This window comes from Nicotiana tabacum, chromosome 7 (assembly GCF_000715075.1).
Source record: "Nicotiana tabacum cultivar K326 chromosome 7, ASM71507v2, whole genome shotgun sequence".
NCBI classification, from domain to species: domain Eukaryota; kingdom Viridiplantae; phylum Streptophyta; class Magnoliopsida; order Solanales; family Solanaceae; genus Nicotiana; species Nicotiana tabacum.
This window is the reverse complement of record NC_134086.1, coordinates 102969310-102993798: the sequence shown is the minus strand read 5'-3', so window position 1 is coordinate 102993798 and position 24489 is coordinate 102969310. Positions and strand designations below refer to the sequence as shown.

Genomic DNA, 24489 nt, shown 5'->3' with positions numbered 1-24489 from the left:
GTTTTGGGCTGAGTTGTTTGGGCCAATTTATTTAAAATTGGACTGGCCCAAGTCCGAGAATTCTTTCTTCTCTTTTATTATTTATTTTTTTTTCTTTTGAATTAATTTACCAAATAATACCATATAAAACCATAAACAACATTTTACATACAATTGACATTAATTATACTAACATCACTTAATGACAGAAATAAAAATGAAAGATGCACATTTTTTATTTATTTATTTTAAAAATAAACACGGACGGGATTACAGCTAACTAACGAATATGCCACACAAAATCCAAAACCTGTACAGCAGGACCATTTGTCACATTTTTTATTTCTTTTGGAGCGATTGTCGCGCGAAACAAAAATCACGTGCTCACATCTTGGTGACTCAAGAACTACTCAAGTTCTTGGAAAAGGCAAAGTTCTTCTCAAACTCACATCTGGCAAAACTTTGGATTGAATGGCGTGTTGCATATTCCTAGTATCCGAGCCCATTTAGTCTCTGTGGGATTATTAGGAAAAGTGAGGGTGAAGGTTTCTTTTGAATCTGATAAGGTCGTGTTGACCAAGAATAATAATTTTGTTGGCAAGGGTTATTATAACCATGACTTGTTTGTACTCAATGTTATCAGTGAAAATGCTAGTAATTCTACTTACTTGATTGATTCTTTTAATTTATGGCATGCTAGATTAGGACATGTTAGTTTATCTTATATTAAGAAAATGCATTCTGAAGGTCTTATTTCTAATATTAATTTTTCGAATATTGATAAGTGTGAAGTTTGTGTTGAAGCTAAACAAACTAAGAAATCATGTGCTTCAGTATTTAGAGAATCTGAATTATTAAGTTTAACTCATACTGATTTAGGAGACTTGAAACAAACCATGACTAGAGGAGGGAAAAAATATTATGTGACTTTTATAGACGATTTTTCTAGATATACAAAAGTTTATTTGTTGAGAAATAAAGATGAAGCTTTTGATAAGTTTTTAGTTTATAAATCTGAAGTAGAAAATCAGTTGGATAAGAAAATCAAAAGAGTTAGATCCGATAGAGGTGGTGAATTTATTTTGTTGAATGATTATTGTGAGAAAAAAGGCATAATTCACGAGATAACTCCGCCATATTCTCCACAATCAAATGGTGTAGCGGAAAGAAAAAATAGGACCTTAAAAAATGGTGAATAACATGATTGTTAGTTCTGGTGCTCCGGATAATCTTTGGGGTGAAGCCATTTTATCTGCTTGTCATTTTACAAAATAGAATTCCTTATAAGAAAACGAGTAAAACTCCTTATGAGCTATGGAAAGGATATCCACCTAATTTGAAATATTTGAAAGCGTTGGGGTGCCTTGCTAAAGTTATGTTACCTGATCCTAAGAAAAGAAAAATAAGATCTAAAACATCTGATTGTATGTTTATCGGGTATGCTGAAAACAATACAGCATACAGATTTTTATTAGTCAAAAGTGATGTACTTGAAAACAATACTATTGTTGAAACAAAAAAATGCTAAATTTTTTAAAGTATTTTTCCTTTAAAATTTGAGAAAATTTCTGATGCTCTTATTATTCCAAGTGATAATATTTCACATGTTCCAATTGTTCAAAATGATCTTGAAAGTGAGGATTTAAGAAGAAGCAAAAGACCAAGGAAAGAAAAATCTTTTGGTAATGATGTTTATACTTATCTTGTGGATAATGATCCTTTAACATATTCTGAAGTTATTTCTTCGTTTGATGCCTCATTTTGGAAAGAAGCTATTGATGTAAAATTATATTCAATTTTACAAAATAAAACTTGGATTTTAGTTGATTTACCTCCGGGAGCTAAACCTATTGGTTGTAAATGAATTTTTAAGAAGAAACTCAATCCGGATAGTTCTATTGATAAATATAAAGCTAGACTTGTTGCAAAAGGTTTTACCCAAAATCAAAATGTTGATTATTTTGATACTTATGCTCCTGTAACTAGAATTTCCTCAATTCGTATTTTACTTGTCTTGGCTTCTATTTATAAACTTTTTATTCACCAAATGGATGTTAAAACTACATTTGTAAATGGTGATTTGGAAGAGGAAATTTACATGGAGCAACCTGAGGGTTGTATAGTGTCTGGCCAAGAAAATAAAGTATGTAAATTGCTAAAATCTTTATATGGTCTAAAGCAAGCGCCTAAACAGTGGCATGAAAAATTTGATCAAGTATTGATTAATGATGGTTTTTTATCAATTGAAGTAGATAAATGTGTTTATACAAAATGTATAGATGGTACATGTGTTGTTATTTGCCTTTATGTAGAAGACATGCTTATTTTTAGTTTTAGCCTTGATTTGGTACATAAAACCAAATTTTTCTTGTCTTCTAATTTTGAGATGAAAGACATGGGAGAAGCTAGTATTATTTTAGGCATGAAAATTATAAGAGATGACAATAGTTTGGCGCTGACTCAAGAACATTATGCTGAAAGAATTCTTAAAAAATTTGATAATTTTGATGTGGTACCTGTAAGCACTCCTTATGATGCTAGTAGTCAATTAAAAAAAGAATAAGGGAGATGCTGTACATCAAAATAAATATGCTCAAGTTATTTGTAGTCTAATGTATTTGATGAATTTTACTAGACCTGATATTGCATATGTTGTGTGTAGATTGAGTAGATATACTCAAAACCCAAGTCATGATCATATGAATGCATTAGTAAGAGTAATGAAATATTTGAGAGGTACCATGAACTATGGTATTAAATATAGTTGATTTCCCACTGTACTAGAAGGATACAATGATGCTAACTGGATCTCTGATTCAGATGAGACAAAATCTACTAGTGGTTATGTGTTCATCCTCGGTGGGGGTGTTGTGGCATGAAAATCTGCTAAACAAATAATAATAGCTAGATCTACCATGGAATCTGAGTTTGTGGCATTGGAATTGACTGGCAATGAGGCCAAGTGGCTAAAGAACCTTTTGGCAAGTATTCCACTAGGAATTAATCCGACACCTTCTGTGTCGATGCATTGTGATTGCCAAGCTACAATAGCCATTGCCAAAAATAAATTCTTTAATGGGAAGAGTAGACATATCCAATTGAGACATAATGTGATAAAGCAGCTGCTGAAAGATGGAATTATTTCCATAGATTATGTGAAGTCAGAAGTGAATTTGGCCGATCCTCTGACTAAACCTTTGGGAAGAAAATTAATATCTGAAACATCGAGGGGAATGAGACTTTTTCCAATTTGAGTTATATCAACTATGATGGTAATCCGACCTATGTAATTGGAGATCCCATGAAGTAGGTTCATATGGGTAATAACAGGTCACTAGTTGATCAAATGTGCACTATTAAATTATATCCCTTCCTATGGTGTGTGTATATAGAGTGCAAGACTGCAAGGAATGGGAGATTGAGTTATTAAACTCTTAATCTAATCCATAGCCTAATTTTAGGTGTTGTATTGCGCTGCAGAATACACTTGATGGATTGACCTATATAAGTGTGGAGTGGGGCCGCTCCTATAAAATTTATGGCAAAAAATTTCTAGAGCACTCATGAAAACCAGGCATGCGCATGGCCTATTAACGCAAAACCGCGATAAACAACAAAGTGTGTGGGGGTATAATGTGATAGATAAGACACTAAACTTACAAAAAAATTCTTGGTTCATAGAAGGTTTGAACTTCACCAATTGTTCTATAAGTTTAATCTTATTTTATCTAGGTCTGGTTCATAGTCTAAGAGATACCAGATGCGACGCGTTATGCTCATTTGTGAAAACCCATCAAATTTTTTTATTTCACTATGATATTCTTTTTGAGCTATGTGGGGATTGTTAAAAAAAAATATTTTTAATATCTCAAAAAGAATATTCAAATTGACAATAAATTAGAATAATTTTGAGTAAAATGTTTATTAACATTAAATGAGTATTAAAATCAATTATATTTTTGTAAGTTTGAAATTGACCAAAGTTGGTCTTTGTCCGTTTGCTAGTATTAAATATGATAATCATTTCCTTTAAAAGTTAAAAGGAATGGTTATAACTGCTTCTGTTTTGGAATTGAATTTTTAATGAATTTTAAAGTCTCATCATTTCAGATCTTGTTATTGAATTCTTAATGTTTTCTTATTGATTTCTTAGCATTGAATTCTCAAAGAATTTTACCGTTTCTTCATTTCAGATGTCCATCCTCTTGGACTATAAATAAAGCTATTTGTTTGTGTTCATGGTAGTAGTGTGAAAAAAATTTAAAAAACATTTCCCTTTTTTTTTTGTGCTGGGTTTTCTTCTCATAAATCTTTGTTGTTTTGCCCCTAGTTATACTAGAAGAGCTTGTTGAATCCTGGGGGATATACCTAATATTACTCATCTCGGTGTGGGCAAAATATCCTTAAGAACAATATCTTTGACACGCCTCAAACTAAACCTTTTATTCTCCATAATCATCCAATTTTTTCCAACACTTAATTTTCAGACAAACAAAGAACAGTAAAGAGAGAGAAACAAATAACCCAAAAGGAAAAAAAAGCAATTTACTCAACACTGCTTTGGGAGTTATACTTTTTATTATTAATTTTTTTTTACAAATTTCTATACATAAAAATAATTTACGTTACAAATTTTCTCATATAACACATTCACTTAATATGTTAGTTTGAATTTTAGAAAGTCAAAAAAATGCTATACAGAGTTTATTTATTTTGATATTTTATTTTAAATTTTTGTTGTCTTTTCTCACCTATTTTGAAATGAGTGTTTAATTTTATTTTTGTATAGAGAATGCGTGATGTTTTTCTCAACCAAATTTGTTTGCATTATTTCTGCTTCCCATATTCAGAATACCTTGAAATATTGTACTTCAATTAGTAAGTATGTGAAAAATTAGCTCTCTGAATTTTTTATTTATGTGGACAAAGAATTAATATCACTTGGGGATCATTTGGTAGGTTATACAAGAATAATACGGAATAAGGTGGATTAGTAATGCATGTGTTAATTATACATAGAATAATACTAAATAAATTGTATAATAAATACTTGCATTAGTAATACATAAATTAAAAATATGTACCAAACAAGGAATTAATAATATCAAAAGTTAATACATTCATTATTTTATGTAATACATCCTAACAAATGACCTCTTGGAGTCCCTTATCGCTATCGCAACATTGTAAGCTGAAGTATAAGGCTGCTTGACTAAACTTTTAAGAACTGGATTGGAGAAGTGTGACAAAAATATTTTGTGAAAGTGAATTTTTTTCAAAAGATGTCTATTTAGTCTTCTTGTTGTGGTGTCACTGTGGTTACTTCTTATTTTTACTTTTTTGCCTAAAACAAACATATATGTGATTATCATTTCACATTTGACTTTTTCAGGGAACTTGAATTGTACACACTCACAATACTAGCTTTTTGGTCAATCCTTTGAAAATATAAATCTACTATTTTATTATTTTAATATTTCAGAATTATAAAAAGATATTTTATGATTAACGATATTTTTATATTTTAATTAAATTATAACAAAATCAAATCACTAAAAAAAAAATACGACCGGATAAATTGACTAGTCTAAGTAAAAAGTTGGATGGCAAAGTAAGTACTATATCCTTTCTGACGTTAAAGAAAGCCGCAACATCTAATGATGGTGGTTGCTGCTGTATCACTTCCTCACGCCACTATACGAAGGGCGTCTAAAGAACCTGTTTACCTCGTAAAATGAGAGTAACAATTAAATATAATTAAAAATATATAATTTATTTTAATACTAATGTATATACAAGTAATATGAAGTTTAAATAAGAAGAATTAATGAGTCAAACCGGTATTGCTACAACAATAAGAATCTCGAGGTCAGCTAAGAACAATGAAGTATGAATAATAAAGCAAAAGTAATAAAACTGAATAACACTTGGTGAGCATGTTAAACAAAAAAAGTAGAGTAGAATATTCTATTGCAGTGAATAATGTGTGATACAAATGATTGAGGTACCTTTTATATAGAAAGAAAAAACCCCAATATAGTACATTCGTAATTGAGGTAAAGAATTCTATTGGTACAGGTGTATAACAACCTAGTACGGACCTGTACCATTTCGTACAAATCTTATCCTTTAATTTATGTCCTGATCCACGTGTCCTTGAGAAATTCCCGCTCTTTCTTGATTGCCCTCGAGAATGTACTGTCCTCGATGTAGGTCGTGCCAAGCCTTCGATCTGCTTCCTCGAGGTGTGTGTCTTTCAGCTGGGTCTGACCTCTAATTCGAGTCGCCGAAACCCGAACTCATAGCCCAATCCAAAACTTCGAAATTGAGCTCATTGATTTTGATCGTATACAGAACCCTTCTTTTTCTTTTTGCTTCTGATCGTTGTTCATCAGCTGCAAACTCCCATCTCTCTAATTAACTAGAGAATATTTATAAAAAATAAGGGTAGCTCATTATACAAAATATTTCGCGTTCACGTAGGATTTGAATAAAGGGGTTTGATGTAAACATCTATCATAATGCAAGTATCAATGGCTTGCTTCTGCGGCTCGAACCCGATAACATTTCATTACGTAACAAAATTTTTAATAAAAAAGCCACTTAGGTGGACTTAATGAACCAACTAAAATTAGAAACCCGATACACTGCCTTCCTTTTTACAGCAATAGAAGACCTATTTTCATTTGCAAGACAATTCTTTTGTGTAGAGTTTTAATCCCGTGATATTCTTTTATTTTTAATCTTTTATTCTCTACTATTTGTTGGCCACGAATAGCATATTTCTTTTTCTTAAAACGAGTATCTATCGGAAACAGACTCTTTAATTTTTAGGTACACACTATCATTAGTGGTGAAGCCACATGATCACAAGGATAGTCAATTAAGCATTCTTTATTGGAAAATTGCACTGTATATATAGATAAAATATTATATTTTAAAGTTATATAACACATATTGAACACCCTTTATCTAAAAATGAACCCTATATTTCCTTTCCCAAAAAGTGGTGAGACAGAGAAAGTTGATGAAGCAATTATGTTAGGTAACATGACAAATAATAGTGCGTTACCAAGTTTAAGAAAGACTTGCGTCGTCAGTACAACTTTAGTGACAACCTTCCTAGTGTAACCCCCATTGAATTGATTTCCACCGTCCGATCTACTGACGTGGCGTACCATCACACGTCAAAAAGAGCAGATCGGCGCCAATAGTGAGGGTGGCAGTTTCAGAATCACGTGTCTGTACCGGAAAGTGATCTCCTTTTTCTTCCTCTCGCCAAAATCCCTTCTTCACTCCTTCCCCCCACCCCACTATCATTCCTTCTGTATGAAGGTACCAAAAAGAAAATTTTACTCCTACTAGAATATTCTATTAATCCCCGTTTTCTGATTTTCAGGCTACATGTTCTGTTAATCGAACTATTTTTCAGAGATTTAGGGTTTCACTAACTACCTTCTGTGAAAGGAGGATAAATATGTCTTTTACCTCGGAGTTGTATGCTCAAATGGGTCGCAGGAAAAGGAGTAAGAGGCATTTCGCATTAAGAGGTACTTAGCCCTTTGCTTTTCTTGTTTAATTTTTTTAGTATGTATGCTTTGTTTCTTTTGTTTTGTGGGTTTTGTTTCATACCCTTTTTTCTTGAAATTGCAGAATGTAACAAAAAGTTGGAACTTTTTATGCACCTGTTTTATGGTTGGTAGATCTTGTTATCTGGTTGGGCTGTTACAACTGAATTAGTTAATTGGGGCATCAAGGTAGTAGCTTTATAGTTTTGACAATCTGGGTGGTTTTTGGTTAGATGTAGTTTGGAGGACTGCTTATGATTTAGAGGTAGCTTAATTACTTAAATTTTTGCATGGAGAACTTGGGTAAGAAGAGAAAGGGAGTAGATATTTCAGTTACTTGTCAAAAAGATGTGAGTCCTTTCACAGTAGTCAGGTCACATTTATCACTTGAGGATTACTCGCGAAGGAAAAAGAAATCTAGGGAAATTGTGGTTGAAGATGCTAACTGTTGTAGGAAGAGTGTAATCACAGGAGTAGTCACTGCCCCGCCTTGTGGGAGTGCACGTTCACGCTCACCTGGACGAGGACTTAAAAGGAAAATAGGTTGCCTTGATTCAGCCACGCGATTGGGGAGGAAAAAGAAGATTGAGCAGGATTATGAGATGGGAGAAGTTATTGGGAAAGGGAAATTTGGGTCTGTATTATTATGTCGTAGGAAGTTGAGTGGAGAAAAGCATGCTTGCAAGACTCTGCGTAAGGGGGAAGAGATCATTCACCGTGAAGTGGAGATAATGCAGCATCTCTCTGGGCATCCAGGTGTTGTGACACTGAAGGCTGTTTATGAGGATGCTGAATCTTTTTATCTTGTTATGGAACTTTGCTCAGGCGGAAGGTTGCTTGACCAAATGGCTAGGGTAGGGAGATATCCGGAGCAACAAGCTGCTAATGTGATCAAAGATCTGATGCTGGTTATTAGATACTGTCATGAGATGGGTGTTGTGCACAGGGACATTAAGCCCGAAAATGTCCTCCTTACAACCTCTGGACAAGTTAAGGTTTCAGACTTTGGGCTAGCTATGAGAATTTCAGATGGTAATTCAAGATGACCTATTTTCTTTGAATTTGACTTGCTAAGTGATAGCTTTCATTTTTTTCTGCCAATTTCATAAATATCTTTTGCACCTATATTTTTTTTATCAGTATTTGGCACCTATTATATTTACATTTAAGGAGTCTGCAGGCAGACAAAGCTGCATATATCTGTATAAAGATTAATTTCATCATACAGATTATACACTGTCAATTTTGTAAAATCATAGCACTAGAAAGAAACTGCATGCAAGTTTGTGAAGTTTAAGGTCTCTCTGGAATGATATGATGATGGGGTTTTTCATCTAAGTCTCAACTGTTTGTCACATAGGATCTTAGCTATGTTAATGTTGTCTCTTGTGGGCCATCATGAAATCTCTCTTTTAAAGTCATTTTATTTCCTCTTGGAAGATTCCTTGCTCCAAACTAGGTGAAGGGGGTTATGCACATGTGTGTGTTTCTTTTCATTCTTGCTCGAGCTGGATGATGAAAGATTTTCATGAAACCGGCTGGAGATTTGGGGGTCGGGCTGAAACACTTGAAGATGCACATTTGGGGATTTGATGATATATGTTCGCACTTCTTTTTGTCTTGTATTGTTCGTCCCATCTTGCTACCTTATTTAATGAAACCTTTACCATTTAAAAAAGATGATATATCTGCACAAACACACACACACACACATACATACACATGTATGAATGTGTATATGCTCAGCTGTTTCGTTTGTTCAGCAATGAGGTATCTGATATGCTGAATTCTTTATTTTATTGTGCTTGTAGGTCAGAGTTTGACTGGTGTGGTCGGAAGTCCAGCTTATGTTGCTCCTGAGGTTCTGCTTGGTGATTACACTGAGAAAGTGGACGTATGGAGTGTCGGTGTCCTCCTGCATGCACTTTTGATGGGCGGGCTCCCATTTCAAGGTGATTCTTTGGAATCTATATTCAGCGCAATTAAGGAGGAGAATCTTGAGTTCACTGGTGGACCCTGGGAATTTGTGTCACAACCTGCTCGTGATTTGCTTTCCCGTATGATGACAAGGGATGTTTCAGCAAGGTACAGTGCCGATGAAGTACTAAGTGAGTAACCTCCAGATCTCTTCCATTTCTTAGCTGTTGCTTTGATACCTGTTCGCTTTATATCTTATATTCTTTTGTTGGTAATTTCTTTTGGATGAAATGCACTCAAAGAGGACTAGACAGAATTAAGTGGTTGGGATCTACCTTTGGAGAAATTATTTAGCAGCATGTATGTGTTCTCTTGCAAATAGAATATGACAGATGATTGATTGATCATCTATATCTCTGGTGTACCATCCTACTCTATGAAAAGACAATGCTGACATGATTCACGAATTGTCAAGTAACCCCGCAGGGGAAACACCAGGGCAATTCATATGGATGTCTGTGTCATGTAACTTGTAGTATTAGAGCAATCGTATATACTTAAATGTTTATACTTCCTATATTTCCATAATTTTCTTAATGTAACCAAGCACACTAATTTAGGTGACAATTGAAATTTTATTTTATTTTGATGATGTGGGTCCAAAGTGAAGAGAAATCTACTTGGCCTAGTGGTCAATGAAGTGAGTTAAGAATTATGAGGTCTCAGGTTCAAATCCCAATGGAGAAAAAAATTAGGTGATTTCTTCTCGGCTTGAACATCTGTCCACGCCTTATTTAAAAAAAGAACTTTTGAAGAATGAATTAGAGCTTATTTATTTGGAAGTGAGACTAGTAGTAGGATACTACTAGGAAATTGGACACAACTTTTGGCGCACCTAAAACCAAAATAAGACGATTAAATTGCGACATAAAATTTAAAACCTTTTGTTGCATAATGCGTAGTAGTATTATTAGGCCAGCCTACGAAAAGAATAGAAAAGTGAATATGGAAGATCAGGCTAAAACTTAAATTTACCCAAAAAAAAAAAAATTAGATGAGACTTGATTTCATCAGCTGTTAAAGACCTTCTATGACTGAAAATATTCTACTATGGTTACTATAGTGCCAGATACTTTATGTTTTCTGGTCATTTTAGTTGCATGGTGTGGCTGTGATGATATGAATTATGAGTTCATTTATAGATGATATGAGTAGAATAAATTGATGTGATGTTGGGACAAAGGAACGAATGCATATTTGATAACTTGCATAAGAATCATAAATTCTTCGAATAACTTGCATCTAATGTATTCCTCTTCAGAATCCATTTGCTGCCCCCATCCTAAGCCTTAACCCACCGCGCGCGCGCTTTGGGAGGGGGGGGGGTTAAAAGCATCAAAAACACTGAAGAATCTACAAAATTTGTGAATTTTCAGCTGAAGATAACTCGCTCCATAGGCCTAATAATTTTATTCCCTGTCAACAAGCTATAAACTATGCTGACGAACATGTTCCAAAGATTCAATTTTGGTTAATTAAAGTTCCTTTAATCGAGAAAGGCTCTACAATTTCGTTAACACAAAAAACTACTTGCTAACATATCTCAAAACTCATTTTGGAAAAAACAATCTTATAGAACCACGCCGTACTCTAAAAGTATTTGTGTCAGTCAATGAGCTTTGGAAAAGGTATCAGATAGGAGTTCCCCTGGTGTTGATGGAACAGTCATCTGTATTTATGCGTAGGTTCCTGTTGATAGAATTCACTTTGACATTCTTGCTCTGAAATGTTGGCTGACAACGTCTGTTAGAACTTTGGTGTAAAAGTGTTACCTGACATTTTTTTTGGGAGTCGGGGGTGTTCCACACTGTTTATAAGAATGACGGCATCTCATCAAAGTCTTGACAGCGAAAAGTTGTAAATGTCTAAATCTCACGCTTGTCTGAATGCATTGCTTTGTGATTTCCGGCTCTAAATTTCGTGATACCATTTTTCTTTATGTACAGGGCATCCATGGATTTTATTTTACACAGAACCCACATTGAAGAACCATGTAAAACCAATCAAAAGCAAGCTGACTGCTACTACTAGGATAGAACGGGAGAGAAGAAACTTAGCCTTTAGCTCTCTCAGTGATGATTTTGGTTCAACTTTTGGTAGTTCGTCTAATATGCCTGAAGGTGAAGACTCTGGTTTTATCGATGCTCTCACAGTGGCCGTTTCACATATGAAGATATCAGAGCCAAAGAGAAGTAGAATATGCAGCCCAGCCAGAACAATTGATCAAGACTGTCCCCCTAACATACAAGCTAACCACCTCTGTACAGCATTTTGACGGGTATGACCTTCAGCAGCATGTACTGTTCCTTAGCTTCGGAGCAAAGGCGGAGCACAGCATGTTGCAACAACTATTGATGAATCGACTTCCCAACTGCATGAAGTGGTAACTGGCGACTGGTTTCATTTAACCTTTGGCTGTGAATAAATTGTTAATAAGAAGAGTTCTGTGTCAGATAATATTGGACTAGTTTGGCGTTGCTTTTGGCTTGTGAATTCTTAACATTTTTAACTTGTCAGTTGGAGAGAGTGTGTGTGTGTGTGAGAGAGAGATGTAAATAAGGCGTGTTTTCTTAGTTATTTCTCTGAGCCCGTTGTAAAAAAGTTTCAAGGGTCATAGAGATAATGCATTTGGAATCAATCTTGTTTAACAGCATCAGGGATATAAGCTGAGTAATTTATTTTGAGTTGAAAGAAAGATTAATATTAGGTTGATCGTGGAAGACTTCATCATGTCCCGAGGAAAAAGAGCATAAACCAATATTTGACACCACGAATGGATTATATAAAGAGAGATTATATGTTTTTGATAGATTTAAGAGAAAAAAATAGGTTAAATACGATGGGAGATGTGCAACGACGAAGTAAGGAAATTGGCAATGAATATATGTATTATAACGTTTTGAAACGACCATGTTGGACCCATGCAATTCATGACATTTAGGTTTGAAAACACTATGTTGTAGTAGTCTTTTATTATTAGCCATTTTTCACCTATGGAAGACAATATTGAATGTTAGAAATTCTATCATTATCATCTGTAACTAAGTATTAATTAATGGGCTTCTAAGCTCGGCATAAGATATCTTGTCACACCACTCTCCAGCAAACTCTTTGTAGATTTGCAGCCTCAATAAGTTCATATAGTTTGGCGTGGCCCCACTCTCACCATTATTCATTCCCCCCATATCATTTCTTTTTGCTACAATTTCTTTTCTCCATCACTTGATTATTAAGGTTCTTTTTAAAATAAAATAAAAAGGAATCTGGTCGAAAAATAAGGGTGGTACTCCATTATTAGTCTCATAAAAAAGTAGCGGCATGTCTGCTATATCAGTATGAGTTTATGAAACAATGGTGAACATGAACATACCACATGCTTGAGAATGACTAGAGATATGATAACCATATACTATGATTATCTTATTAATAATTGTAAATTCGTCAACTTAATCAGACTAAAATAATCTAATGTGGCTGCGTTCTCACTCTGACAACTTTATATTGTATGCACTTATATGAATGATATATCTTGTTTTACCTATATATTATATGAATATTTCTCAGTTTTCTTGAACAAATAAAAATAAGTCTTTTTAGTTACATAATTTAAGATATTTTTAACTCCTGATTTGATCATCTCGCTTATCCATCAGATCATGAGGCTTTTGATGTTGTATACCGAGTGAAATCAGAAATAATGCCTACCCGATTTCCCGATGAGGAAGACGGAAGAAGGGTAGGGACATACGAGATTGAAATCGAGGATGGAAGCCCTTCGTGTCGAGGCCAATAACAGGTGAACGATGTGCTTATCATCAGGTGTGATGAAGCAACACTTTCCGGACCCAAAACAAGCTCCAAAACCTCAAAAAATATGGCAAATGGTTGCACACGACTAACAAATGGCCGTGATATCCATACCCAACCGGATATGATGATGCAAATCTCGTCCGATGTCGGCTACATATCAGTAATTAACGAGAAATAGGAATTTTTACCTTTTTTAGAATTGTATTAGAGATGAAACTCTCCTACTATATAAAGGGGAAGCTTTTTCTTTAATAGGACACATTGTAACAGGTAGGAGTGCGCATAGGGTATGTTGGTTCGGATTTTATAATTACCAAATCAAAACCAATTGTGTCGGGTTACAATATCTAAAAACCAAACCAAACTAATAAAACTCGGATTTTCAATCTCGGGTTTTCGGGTTATTCGGGTTTTTTGGGGGGTTTTTCCGGTAAAATCTTCGTAGAACAAAACATATAACTTGTGCTCAAAATATTTCGTTAATCCTAGTAAGATGCAACTATATAAAGTATTTTCCAAGAAAATAATATAAAATATGAGATGTGTCATGGCATTATCCTAAAATATTCAACAATAAAGACAATAAAATTATGTAATATAAATATTGCTAATTAAAAAGCCATAATAAAAATAAACATAATCTAAAAGTATTAAGTCATGCTAAAATAAGTAGGCTAATAAGAGAGTATTAATTATATGACTAAACGCTAAAGAAAAAATAAAAATAGGTTATGCATTTTTATCCAAAATTATTGCAAACCAAAAAAATGGATATTCAATACATTCTCGTTCGTAGTAATGAATTGAATGTCTTTTGTTAGCATTACTATTGATTTGATTTTGGTTTGGGCTTTTGTTAGCATTATTTAATTGTAAAAATTGCACGGGGCGCCCTATTTGGTCGCCCCTATTTAACCTATATCCATTTTTTAAAAAACTTTTAACTTGTACTCACTTTTTAAACAACTTCAGCCTCCTTTCTCCTCCTCCTTCTCCATCACCATCACCGGACTAGAGAGAAAAAGGTCACTATCTCAATTATTGAATACTAGCGTCTAACCAGTGAAAGGCTTGACTTCCTTCATCTTCATTGCTCAATTTTTCGCTATCTACTTCTCTAAATTTTTTTTGTACCCATTCCATTTTGATGGGGGATGACCAGATTAAGAGGAGATGACAGACCCCAACATCATTATCACATTTTGTTTCTTATTGCACAACAATGAGTTGGAAACCTCAATTCCAAAAATTAAATTTTTGAGCATAATTGCAGAGTTACTTGTAAGTAAGATAGACAAAGATGATAGTGACATAGAAATGCTTCGTAACGCTTGCTCATGTGTTCAACGATGACGTCGATAATGAAAATGGTGTTGCTCTCACAAGAACAATGTACTTCAGCTCTAGAGCTGAAGTTTGTCAGTTACAAAACAAAAACTTCAGCTCTAGAGCTGAAGTTCGCCAGTTACAAAACAAAAACTTCAGCTCTAGAGCTGAAGTTCGCTAGTTACAAAAACAAAAACTTCAGTTCGCCAGTTGCAAAACAAAAACTTCAGTTCACCAGTTACAAAATAAAAACTTCAACTCTAGAGCTGAAGTTCGCCAGTTATAAAAACAAAAACTTCAGTTCTAGAGCTGAAGTTTGCCAGTTACAAAACAAAAACTTCAGCTCTAGAGCTGAACTTTAGGCTCGTCTACTAGAATGCTGAAGTTTTGCGTGATTGTCTTTGCTACTTCAGCCCCGTATGCTGAAGTTATGCAAAAAAGCGAGTACGCTTGCAATTTTTTTTGCAAAGCGGGCACATGTTAAAACGTGACACAAAAAGCGGGTATAAATGCAAATGCCCCTATTTAATTTATTAATATTAATGGCTATAAACTTATTAGAATATTCAAAAGTTCTAAGTCCAACCTTGAAATAATACCTTAAAAGATAAAATAATGAATTTTTTTAAGAAATATTTATAAATTACATCACAATAAATATATTTATATAATAAGTATATCTATAATTTCTATATATGTAATGTCGGGTTGGTTTGGTTTCGGTTTGACTTTCTTTGGTTAAAACCAAACCAAACCAATTATGGTCGGGTTTTTTTTTCCTACATCAAACCATAGTCAGGTATTTTTTCTCGGTTTGACTCAGATTATTGGGTTTTTGCGGTTTGTCGGTTTTTCTTGTACACCCCTAGTAACAGGCATACCAAGGCAATACAAATTCATTTTTCTGCTTTCTAGCTACTGCAAAGTTCTTACTTTATTGTTGTTCTTCATTTACAATTGGTTTCGAACCCAGGATCCGACCGAGGGCAAAACTACTGTTCAACCTTAAGTACGAGTTAGATCGTGACATTATAATTGGTAGGGATGTACATGGACCAGGTTGGTTCGGTTTTTATCAAAACCAAACCAAACCAACTATATCGGTTCGGATTAGTTCGGTTTTGTAGGGTTTTTCGGGTTTTCGATTTTTTTTGTTACATGAATATTATTCGAATCTTACTTTGTTAAAGTTATAGATAAAGTTTTGATAAGTGAATATATGTTTAGTAAATATCGAAAAAAATTGACAAACATATGATCTATTAAAATATTCTAATGGGAGAATTTTTTTAGTAACACATGATAGTTATTTTCTTAGTCATCTAACAATTATTTCCCGTTAATGTATGCTTTCAAGGTTAACATGAGAGGATCTCAAATATGTCTACACTTTTTAAAGAAAATTCAATATAAAGTTTTAAAAATATATATATATAAATTATACATTTATATGTCGGTTTGGTTCGATTTTTTTTACTCAATACAAAACCAAGTCAAACCAAACCTAGTCAGATTTTTTAATCTGTTTGATTTGATTTTTCGGTTTGGTACCGTTCTCCGGTTCTGTTTAAACACCCCTAATAATTGGTTTGATTATTCATTTTTGTCTTTAATTCGTTTACCGAATATCCTTGATTATTTGTGTCGAATCGTTCTACATATTCTTAAAATCGCATACAAATTTAATTGTTATCCGTTTTAAGAGTAAACAGGTGTATATAAGAAAAGACCGCCTTTGATGCCACCAAGCTTATCTCGGTCATTTTCAGAGGAGAAAACTATTAGTTATTGGAGACCATTCTTAATTAAGGAATAATCCAATAATCAAGATCATTATCAAATCAATTTGGATGTCTTCTCTTCGATCCCTTATTAACTATATTACTAAAAAAATTACTGAAACTTTCCAATTTTTGGTCGTAACTATTAAAAGAAGTGGGGAATAATGATCAATTTGCAGCTCTCATTTTCTGGAATACTTAATTTCAATCCATCAATCTTTGCCTGAAAAGTAGCTTTAAAGGAACACTATATTGGGTATATGTTATAATTAAAAATTCTGCAGTGAAATAAAGAGACATGGGTCATGACTCATGAATCTGACAATGGCCCCCTTGGCCCTTACAGAAATCTCACTTTCATATAAATGTTGATGATTCCAAAATGGCTTATATACTTCTCTATCGTTACAACCACAATTCATGAAACATTTGGGACCCACAACTTTTGTTATGCACCATTCATCGGGGGTGTACGTACAACATCCATTTAGCACTTGCTCATGATGCGTTTTAAATAATGTGGAATTTTCTTAAAATTAATTAAAAGCGGTTAATAAGTTAAAATGTACCATAGGCTAAAACATGTATTAAAATTAGATATTAGCGCGGATATCCAGTTTTATGGCCGTAAAATGCCAAAAAATGCAATTTGCTCATGGCGGGCCGGTGACATTGGTTCCTTAGGTCGTATTTGATGTCCAGGACAAATATTAGGCGATCCGGATCCGGATCCTCCCGAGCCTATCTCAGTTGCAGAAAAAGGCGGAGGCTCTGGAGCACCTCAGGGGTGAAGCCGACCGAGTTAGGAACGACTGTGGCGAGCTAAGAGCTCAGGTGCAGGGGATCGAAAATGGCTACGGCCAAACGCATACGACTACGGTCGAAACGGCTGATACAACCCAAATAAACGCGACTCGGGGACGCCCGACTATTGCTAAAAAATCGCAGGTCATTACTCTGATATACTTCGGAAAGAACCGGTTAAAACAGACTTGCTTGTGGTATCGCAATTGCGATCAGAGTTCGCAATTGCGAAGCCCAGGCTCTGCTAAGCTCACATTTACGAAGCAATTTTCGTATTTGCGAAGTCGGAATTGCGAACAAGCAGTCGCATAGCTATTACTATATCACTCTCAAATTGCCTATCGTAATTTTAAAAAATAGTTATCTCAAATTATTTATTATTTTAAAATTTTAAGACAAAATAAATTATTTTTTTCCCATTTTATCATTAACAGTAATTATTCTTGAAGATGGAGATAGCACATAAGTAGAGTAAATTTTCAATGAAGAGGGATTATATTTTAAGATATAAATAGGAGTAAAATAATCCAAAATCCTTCCTAATTAATGTTACTTAAGGGGCATGTAAAAAAACACAACAGATAATTTGAGACGGGGGAATTAATTTTCATCAGCAAAGGAGCTTGTCTCTTGGTCAAAATATCTGTAGATTACCTTTTTACTAAAAAATATAAAACACATAGGGACATTTTATTTATTTCTTTCCTAGTTTTTTCTTTAGGGGGGAGGGGGAGGCCAATAAAGAATTTATATTATATTAAAAGGAGAGTAGTATCATTGTGGTTAAGCCAAGTGACAAGCTAAAATGAAGTCACTTGGCAATTATAAGACAATATTAATTATTAGAAATTATAAATGGAAAGTAATTAAGAGAAGTAGTTTAATGAATCTTATACATAATCTAAATATATCTTAGACAAATATAATCTCTCTCTCTTTATATATATATATATATTAATATATATATATATATATATATTCACTCATAGATTTTCTTCTAAATTAGCTAGAAATATGGAGGTAAAAAATTAATTAAAAAACTATAATTGGAAAAAATAAAAAATATAGAAAAATATAAATTGAGATAACCTATGACTATTTATACTTTGAAGTAAGTTAAAATAAAACTAAAATTTACTTATGATATTAAAGATTTATTGACTTCAAAAATTAAAATGTTCAAGCAATAAAATTAGATCTTACATAAAGTATACAATTATTTATAAGATAAGAAAAAACTTAAATATTTATATCTTCTATATATATTATTTTAAAAGGAAGGTAGTGAGGCATGACAGTAAGCCAAGGGGCATATTCAGAAAATGTCACTTAGCACTTTTAAGACATAATCTAAATAGATTTTTAGACAAATTTAGTAAGGATTAAAACAACTTAGATTTGATCAAATTTAATTTATGGTAGAAATCAATTAAAATTGACTCACTTGATAGCTTTCCAAATATAATTATTCACTAACCACTTGATCTGTATTCTTTTCTTTCATTTCATAATTTTATTATTTTTAGAAATAGTACATAGAGAAATAAAATGATAATGAAAACATTATCATTAGATATAATGTGTTCAAACAAATAAGAAATTAACTTTTATGATTAATACTAAAATGAGTGTGGTAGAAATAGATACTAAATTAAACAAGCTAATTGAAGCCACATAACAATGTAATAATATTATGTATTGAATAATAGAATAGCAAAAATAAGGAATAAATAGAGAGAAATTAATCAAATCTTTCATCATAAAGAAAATGATAAAATTTATTTAAATTTGATATGAGAAAGTTGTTATTTATCTATTATGATAAGAAATATCATTTTGTGGATAATACCACGCAACTTATGTCTAAAATAAGAACTTAAAAATATTTAAAATAAATTAGAAATAGCGTGAGAATATTTATGCTAAGAATTAATTTAGAAAATAAAATAAAGTGAAATAAAATACTTAAAAATACTATTGATAAATTTAAATAACTTAAGAATTCAAGAAATATTTTTAAAATAAAATAGATATTTATTTTAAGATTAAAATATTTCTAGATTTATATTATATTAAAGTATAGTAATGGATAATAATACTAAATAAAGTGGCACCAAAAATTAAAATCTTACTAGATATAGAATTAAAATTTAAAAATATAAAATAAATATCTAATATAAGTAATTTTATTAACTAAAATTAAAAGTCAAATTTTGTATGTTGAAACTAAAAGAGAATTTTTTTATTGCATGTAATACAAAAAATAAATATAAGAAAACTTAATAGATTTGGAATATAATAATCAAAGAACTTATATATTAATATTTTATACTAATCAAAGTTACAACTTAAAGTCAAATATGATATTATTTTGATTACGGGTAAAATACTAATTAAAAATTTCTTAATAGGAAAAGTCGGTATAAAGAAAAACAATAAATACAATGTGGGAATATTTATACTTTAAATTAATTTAAAATAAAATAAAGTAAATAATTGAATTATTTTCAAAAATAGTATTGCTAGATTTACATAGTAAAATAGTTTTGAGTAAGAGGATAAACGCGTAAAATATATTAAATTTCAAGAATAAAAAATATATTATAATTATTAAAAGGAAAATAAGCAAAATATAAATTCAATTAGTAAGCCGAAAAAATCACATGAAAGTATAATAATATTAAATAATAAATAATATAATAATTATAAGCAAAGAACAAAAATAATTGTGTAAAATTTAAAAAAATAAGAGTTATTAAAGCTTGAAATAAAAAATAAACTAATACTAAGAATTTTATTAAAATAATATAATTTAATATGTTCAAACGAGACAAATCACCACATGACATAGTTAGTAATTTTTAATATTGATAGCGAAACGAAATTCAAGTACTAAAATTAACCTATTGGATTATATAAATATAGAAAAAGAAAACAGGTTATCCACTATGAAATTTGCGAAATGGTATCATGTCTTGCTTCTTAATTAATAATGATTATCAATAAATTTTATCTGGAAGGTTTATATTTTAAAGTTATTTATACATAATTCAAATAATTCAAATTACAACTCGACATGATTTGTGTCCGCGCATCGCACGGGTACTAATACTAGTCTATTATAAAAAAGGTCTCGAGCTCCAAAATTGGGAGTTTGATATCTTAGTGTCAACGTCGACCAAAGTGACAATGTTACAAATAGAGCTACTTATCATAATTTTTTATTTTCTTTATAAAGATAGATTCAGAATTTTAAATTATAACGTAAGGAAGAATCATTACGTATCCATTAGTTATATTTATGCATTCTAAGGCATCCATGGGATTGACATTTTTCAGTGTCTCTGCCTAGACCTAACTATCTTGATATAAATGGCAAATTACAAGAAGAGGACAAGAAAATGAAAGGAAGAAATGAGAGTTACCAGATAATATATTACCCTAAATTACTTACACTTGAACTGAAAGGAAAAAGGTGGTCCATACTCCTTCATTAGAGAATAAATTTGATGTCTACATTTGTAAAAGACTTCCACCCACTCCATTAAAAAAAAACTTCATTAGTCCTTCTCTCATGAGAAAGAATGTTTTGGATATTCCAACTAGTCTACACACAGTTTTTTTAAAGACTTAAAAGTGGGGAGAGCTTAAAATAGCTTTACCCCAAAAATAACAAACATATGAAGATTAATTGAGAAATTTTAATATTTCAATGATTGGAAAAGGGAATTAGCACTGAATTAATCCACACAAAAACAGTCGTACCAGTACTGTGCCCATTACTACACAGCCTGTAGGAGACCTTGAAAATTCTTGAGAAGCCGACAAATATGAGATAATTCCAAGCATTCCCATGTGGGATATTTCCTTTTTACTCATCAGTACAGCTTCTCTACTTGTTCTGCTCTTTTCTTGCTCTGCTTCCCCCTCTCAACTTACTCTCACTTTCTTGACAAAATTCTCTGCTGTGAATTTTGTTTCTAGTCCTTAATTACAGCTTCTCACCATGTGGGAATCAGAAACTGAGTCTGTTAGTGGAAGAGATTTTGGCAATGGAGTTCTCAGTGCTAGCGAGCATGGAGTTAAGACTGATAGTTTTGAGCAAAAAGGACAGTCTTGGTATGTACTAACTACTTCTATTGCTTTAAAATGGTTCAAGAATATGATGATATCATGTTCACTCTTAAAGCTACTGAAATGTTTTTGGAACACTTGAATTTATTTCAAAGTAAATGACTCAAATGGTTTATAATATATTCTTGATATAGGTATGTAGCAACTGATATCCCAAGTGACCTTTTAGTTCAAATTGAAGATGTTAGCTTCCATTTACACAAGGTAAGTAGCATAAATTCAAAACACTTAAATTTCTATCTTATATCTTTGTCTTGTGGGAATTAAAGTGGCTAACTAGTTCCTCTTTGTTTATATCCCAACTCCTAAATATCATAAAAGTATCCTTTGCTTTCTAGAAGTGGAAAAATGAACAGAATGATATATGAATCGAGGGGTGCAGAATTGAGCAAGATAAGTTTAGATGAACTACCAGGTGGACCTGAGGCATTTGAGCTAGCAGCAAAGTTCTGTTATGGTATTGCTATAGATCTATCTGCAACCAATATTTCTGGCCTAAGATGTGCAGCTGAGTATCTTGAAATGACTGAGGATTTGGAAGAAGGAAACCTTATATTCAAGACTGAAGCTTTTCTCAGCTATGTGGTTTTATCTTCATGGAGAGACTCTATATTGGTGCTAAAGAGCTGTGAAAAGTTATCACCATGGGCAGAAAACCTCCAAATCGTTCGAAGATGCAGCGAGTCCATCGCGTGGAAAGCTTGTGCTAATCCAAAAGGAATAAAATGGCAGTACACAGGAAAGCCTACAAAAGTTTCCAGCCCAAATTGGAACCAAATGAAGGATTCCAGCCCAAGTAGAAACCAGCAAGTAGTACCCCCTGATTGGTGGTTTGAAGATGTTTCAATTCTCAGGATTGATCACTTTGTGAGAGTGATTACCGCAATCAAGGTAAAGGGCATGAAACACGAACTGATAGGTGCTGCTATTATGCAGTATGCAGCTAAGTGGCTGCCAGGTTTGATCAAAGAAGGATCAGGATTGGCGGATGATGGCAGCAACATCAGTAATGGCATAAATGGCACTAGCAGTGGTAGTTGGAGAGGCGGCCTCCATATGATAGTAGCGGGAAGTGGAGATGAAGTACCAAGTGTCCAGGCCAAAGATCAAAGGATGATTGTTGAAAGCCTAATTAGCATAATACCACAACACAAGGACAGTGTTTCGTGTAGCTTCCTTCTTCGACTATTGAGGATGGCAAACATGCTGAAAGTAGCTCCAGCTTTGATAACAGAACTGGAGAAACGCGTAGGAATGCAGTTTGAGCAGGCTACATTGGCTGATCTTCTCATACCATCTTATAATAAAAGTGAAACCATGTATGACATCGATCTTGTGCAGAGGCTTTTGGAACATTTCATAGTTCAAGAGCAGACAGAAAGTTCAAGTCCTAGTAGCTATCCATTCTCCGATAAACATATGCACGATGGAATTCAAAGGGGTACACATCTAAATGCCAAGATGAGAGTGGCGAGGCTCGTAGATAGTTACCTAACAGAAGTATCCAGAGACAGAAATCTTTCTTTGACAAAATTTCAGGTCTTGGCAGAGGCTTTGCCAGATTCAGCAAGAACATGTGATGATGGGCTTTATCGAGCAATTGATTCCTATCTTAAGGTACTTTGATCCAATCCATTCAAGTTTATTGTTCTGTGAATCATTTACATTCTGGAACCAATCGTTGCTGATTAATCATGAATATAGTTATCTTTTCTTCTCTAATTTAATGTTTCAAAGATCAACATTAGCATGCTTATATAGCTTATATATCTTACTAATAGTTAAACAAAACTACAGTTATACACAATCCTTTCTCAAGTAAAAGTGACTATGATTCAGAATTCTGAAATGCTATATATGCTAAATATCTAATGATCAGATAGAAGTAAATCATCTGCAAGTACCACACCTTTGCAATTATGTTGTCTGCATCTCTAGAATTCCAGCCCAACATGCTTCTCTTTTTATCAGAAAGCTCATTGATATACAACACAGGCCCATCCTACGCTCTCAGAACATGAAAGAAAGAGGCTGTGCAGGGTGATGGATTGCCAGAAACTCTCCGTTGATGCTTGCATGCACGCTGCTCAGAACGAAAGGCTCCCACTACGAGTGGTGGTGCAAGTACTCTTCTCTGAGCAGGTGAAGATAAGCAATGCAATGGCCAATCTCTCTCTCAAAGATGCAGGAGAATCGCATTATCAACCTCTGGTATCTAACCGTAAGTCATTGCTCGAAGCAACGCCACAATCATTTCAAGAGGGATGGACAGCAGCCAAGAAGGACATCAACACTCTTAAGTTTGAACTAGAGACAGTGAAGACTAAGTACCGAGAACTCCAAAACGATATGGATAACTTACAGAGACAGTTTGATAAGATTGCAAAACCAAAACAAGCCTCAGCATGGACTGCAGGGTGGAAAAAGTTAAGCAAGCTCACAAAAACGACGAATATAGAATCACATGACTTCAACGGTCAGGTCCCAAATGCTGAACAGACCACAAAGACACCTAGAAGGTGGAGAAATTCCATTTCTTGAGAAGTAAAAGGCTATGAGATAGAAGACTAGCAGTTATCTGTGTTCCCTTCTATTCAAAATTATCATTCTTCTCCTATTACAAGAGTAGTTAAAACGTTCATTTTTATCATAGATAGAAATTTTGTGAGATAATAGAACAAGTTATTATAGATTCTCTAGTTTACTGGTGGCTGCTTTCTCAGTAATGATTGTACCATCTTAAGTACGATATGCATTTGAAGGTGCAGTAAATCTGGTTTGCATACAATCAGTGACATGCAGTTAGCTTATTATTATTTTCTGTGACTATCAGTAAAGAATTACATGGACATAGACACTAACTTACAACAACAACATACCCAGTGTAGTCCCACAAGGGTCTGGGCAGGGTAGGGTGTACGCAGACCTTAATTCTGGTAGACCCTCGTCTCAGAAAAGATAAAAGGGAAATAACAATAACAAGCAAACCAATCGGAAAATCGAAGCGAAAATTCAAAACTAACACTAGATAATGCAATCAGAAAACTGAAGTGACATAAACACTAACTTGACTAATTGTAATACAGAACTAGGTAGTGTTCGTTGTAAGA

At 33.2% G+C, this 24489-nt stretch overlaps 2 protein-coding genes across 4 annotated transcripts; both read left to right on the top strand.

Annotated features, from left to right (window-relative positions):
• The first annotated feature begins 6990 nt into the window (after positions 1–6990).
• LOC107774890 (serine/threonine-protein kinase PEPKR2) lies at positions 6991–12177 on the top strand. Of its 2 annotated transcripts, none has more exons than XM_016594546.2 (4): positions 6991–7529; positions 7633–8579; positions 9359–9655; positions 11471–12177. In XM_016594546.2, the coding sequence occupies exons 2-4, from the start codon at positions 7838–7840 to the stop codon at positions 11797–11799; spliced, it is 1368 nt and encodes a 455-aa protein (XP_016450032.1). In that variant the 5' UTR covers positions 6991–7529; positions 7633–7837; the 3' UTR covers positions 11800–12177. The 2 variants fall into 2 exon arrangements, with proteins under 2 accessions (XP_016450032.1, XP_075073546.1); XM_075217445.1 differs by having other exon boundaries at positions 7056–7529; positions 9359–9632.
• Positions 12178–20778: 8601 nt separating this feature from the next.
• On the top strand, positions 20779–24165 carry LOC107774889 (root phototropism protein 3-like). Of its 2 annotated transcripts, none has more exons than XM_016594544.2 (4): positions 20779–21364; positions 21514–21583; positions 21701–22996; positions 23375–24165. In XM_016594544.2, the coding sequence occupies exons 1-4, from the start codon at positions 21252–21254 to the stop codon at positions 23918–23920; spliced, it is 2025 nt and encodes a 674-aa protein (XP_016450030.2). In that variant the 5' UTR covers positions 20779–21251; the 3' UTR covers positions 23921–24165. The 2 variants fall into 2 exon arrangements, with proteins under 2 accessions (XP_016450030.2, XP_016450031.2); XM_016594545.2 differs by having other exon boundaries at positions 20822–21364; positions 23351–24165.
• The last annotated feature ends 324 nt before the right edge of the window (positions 24166–24489 follow it).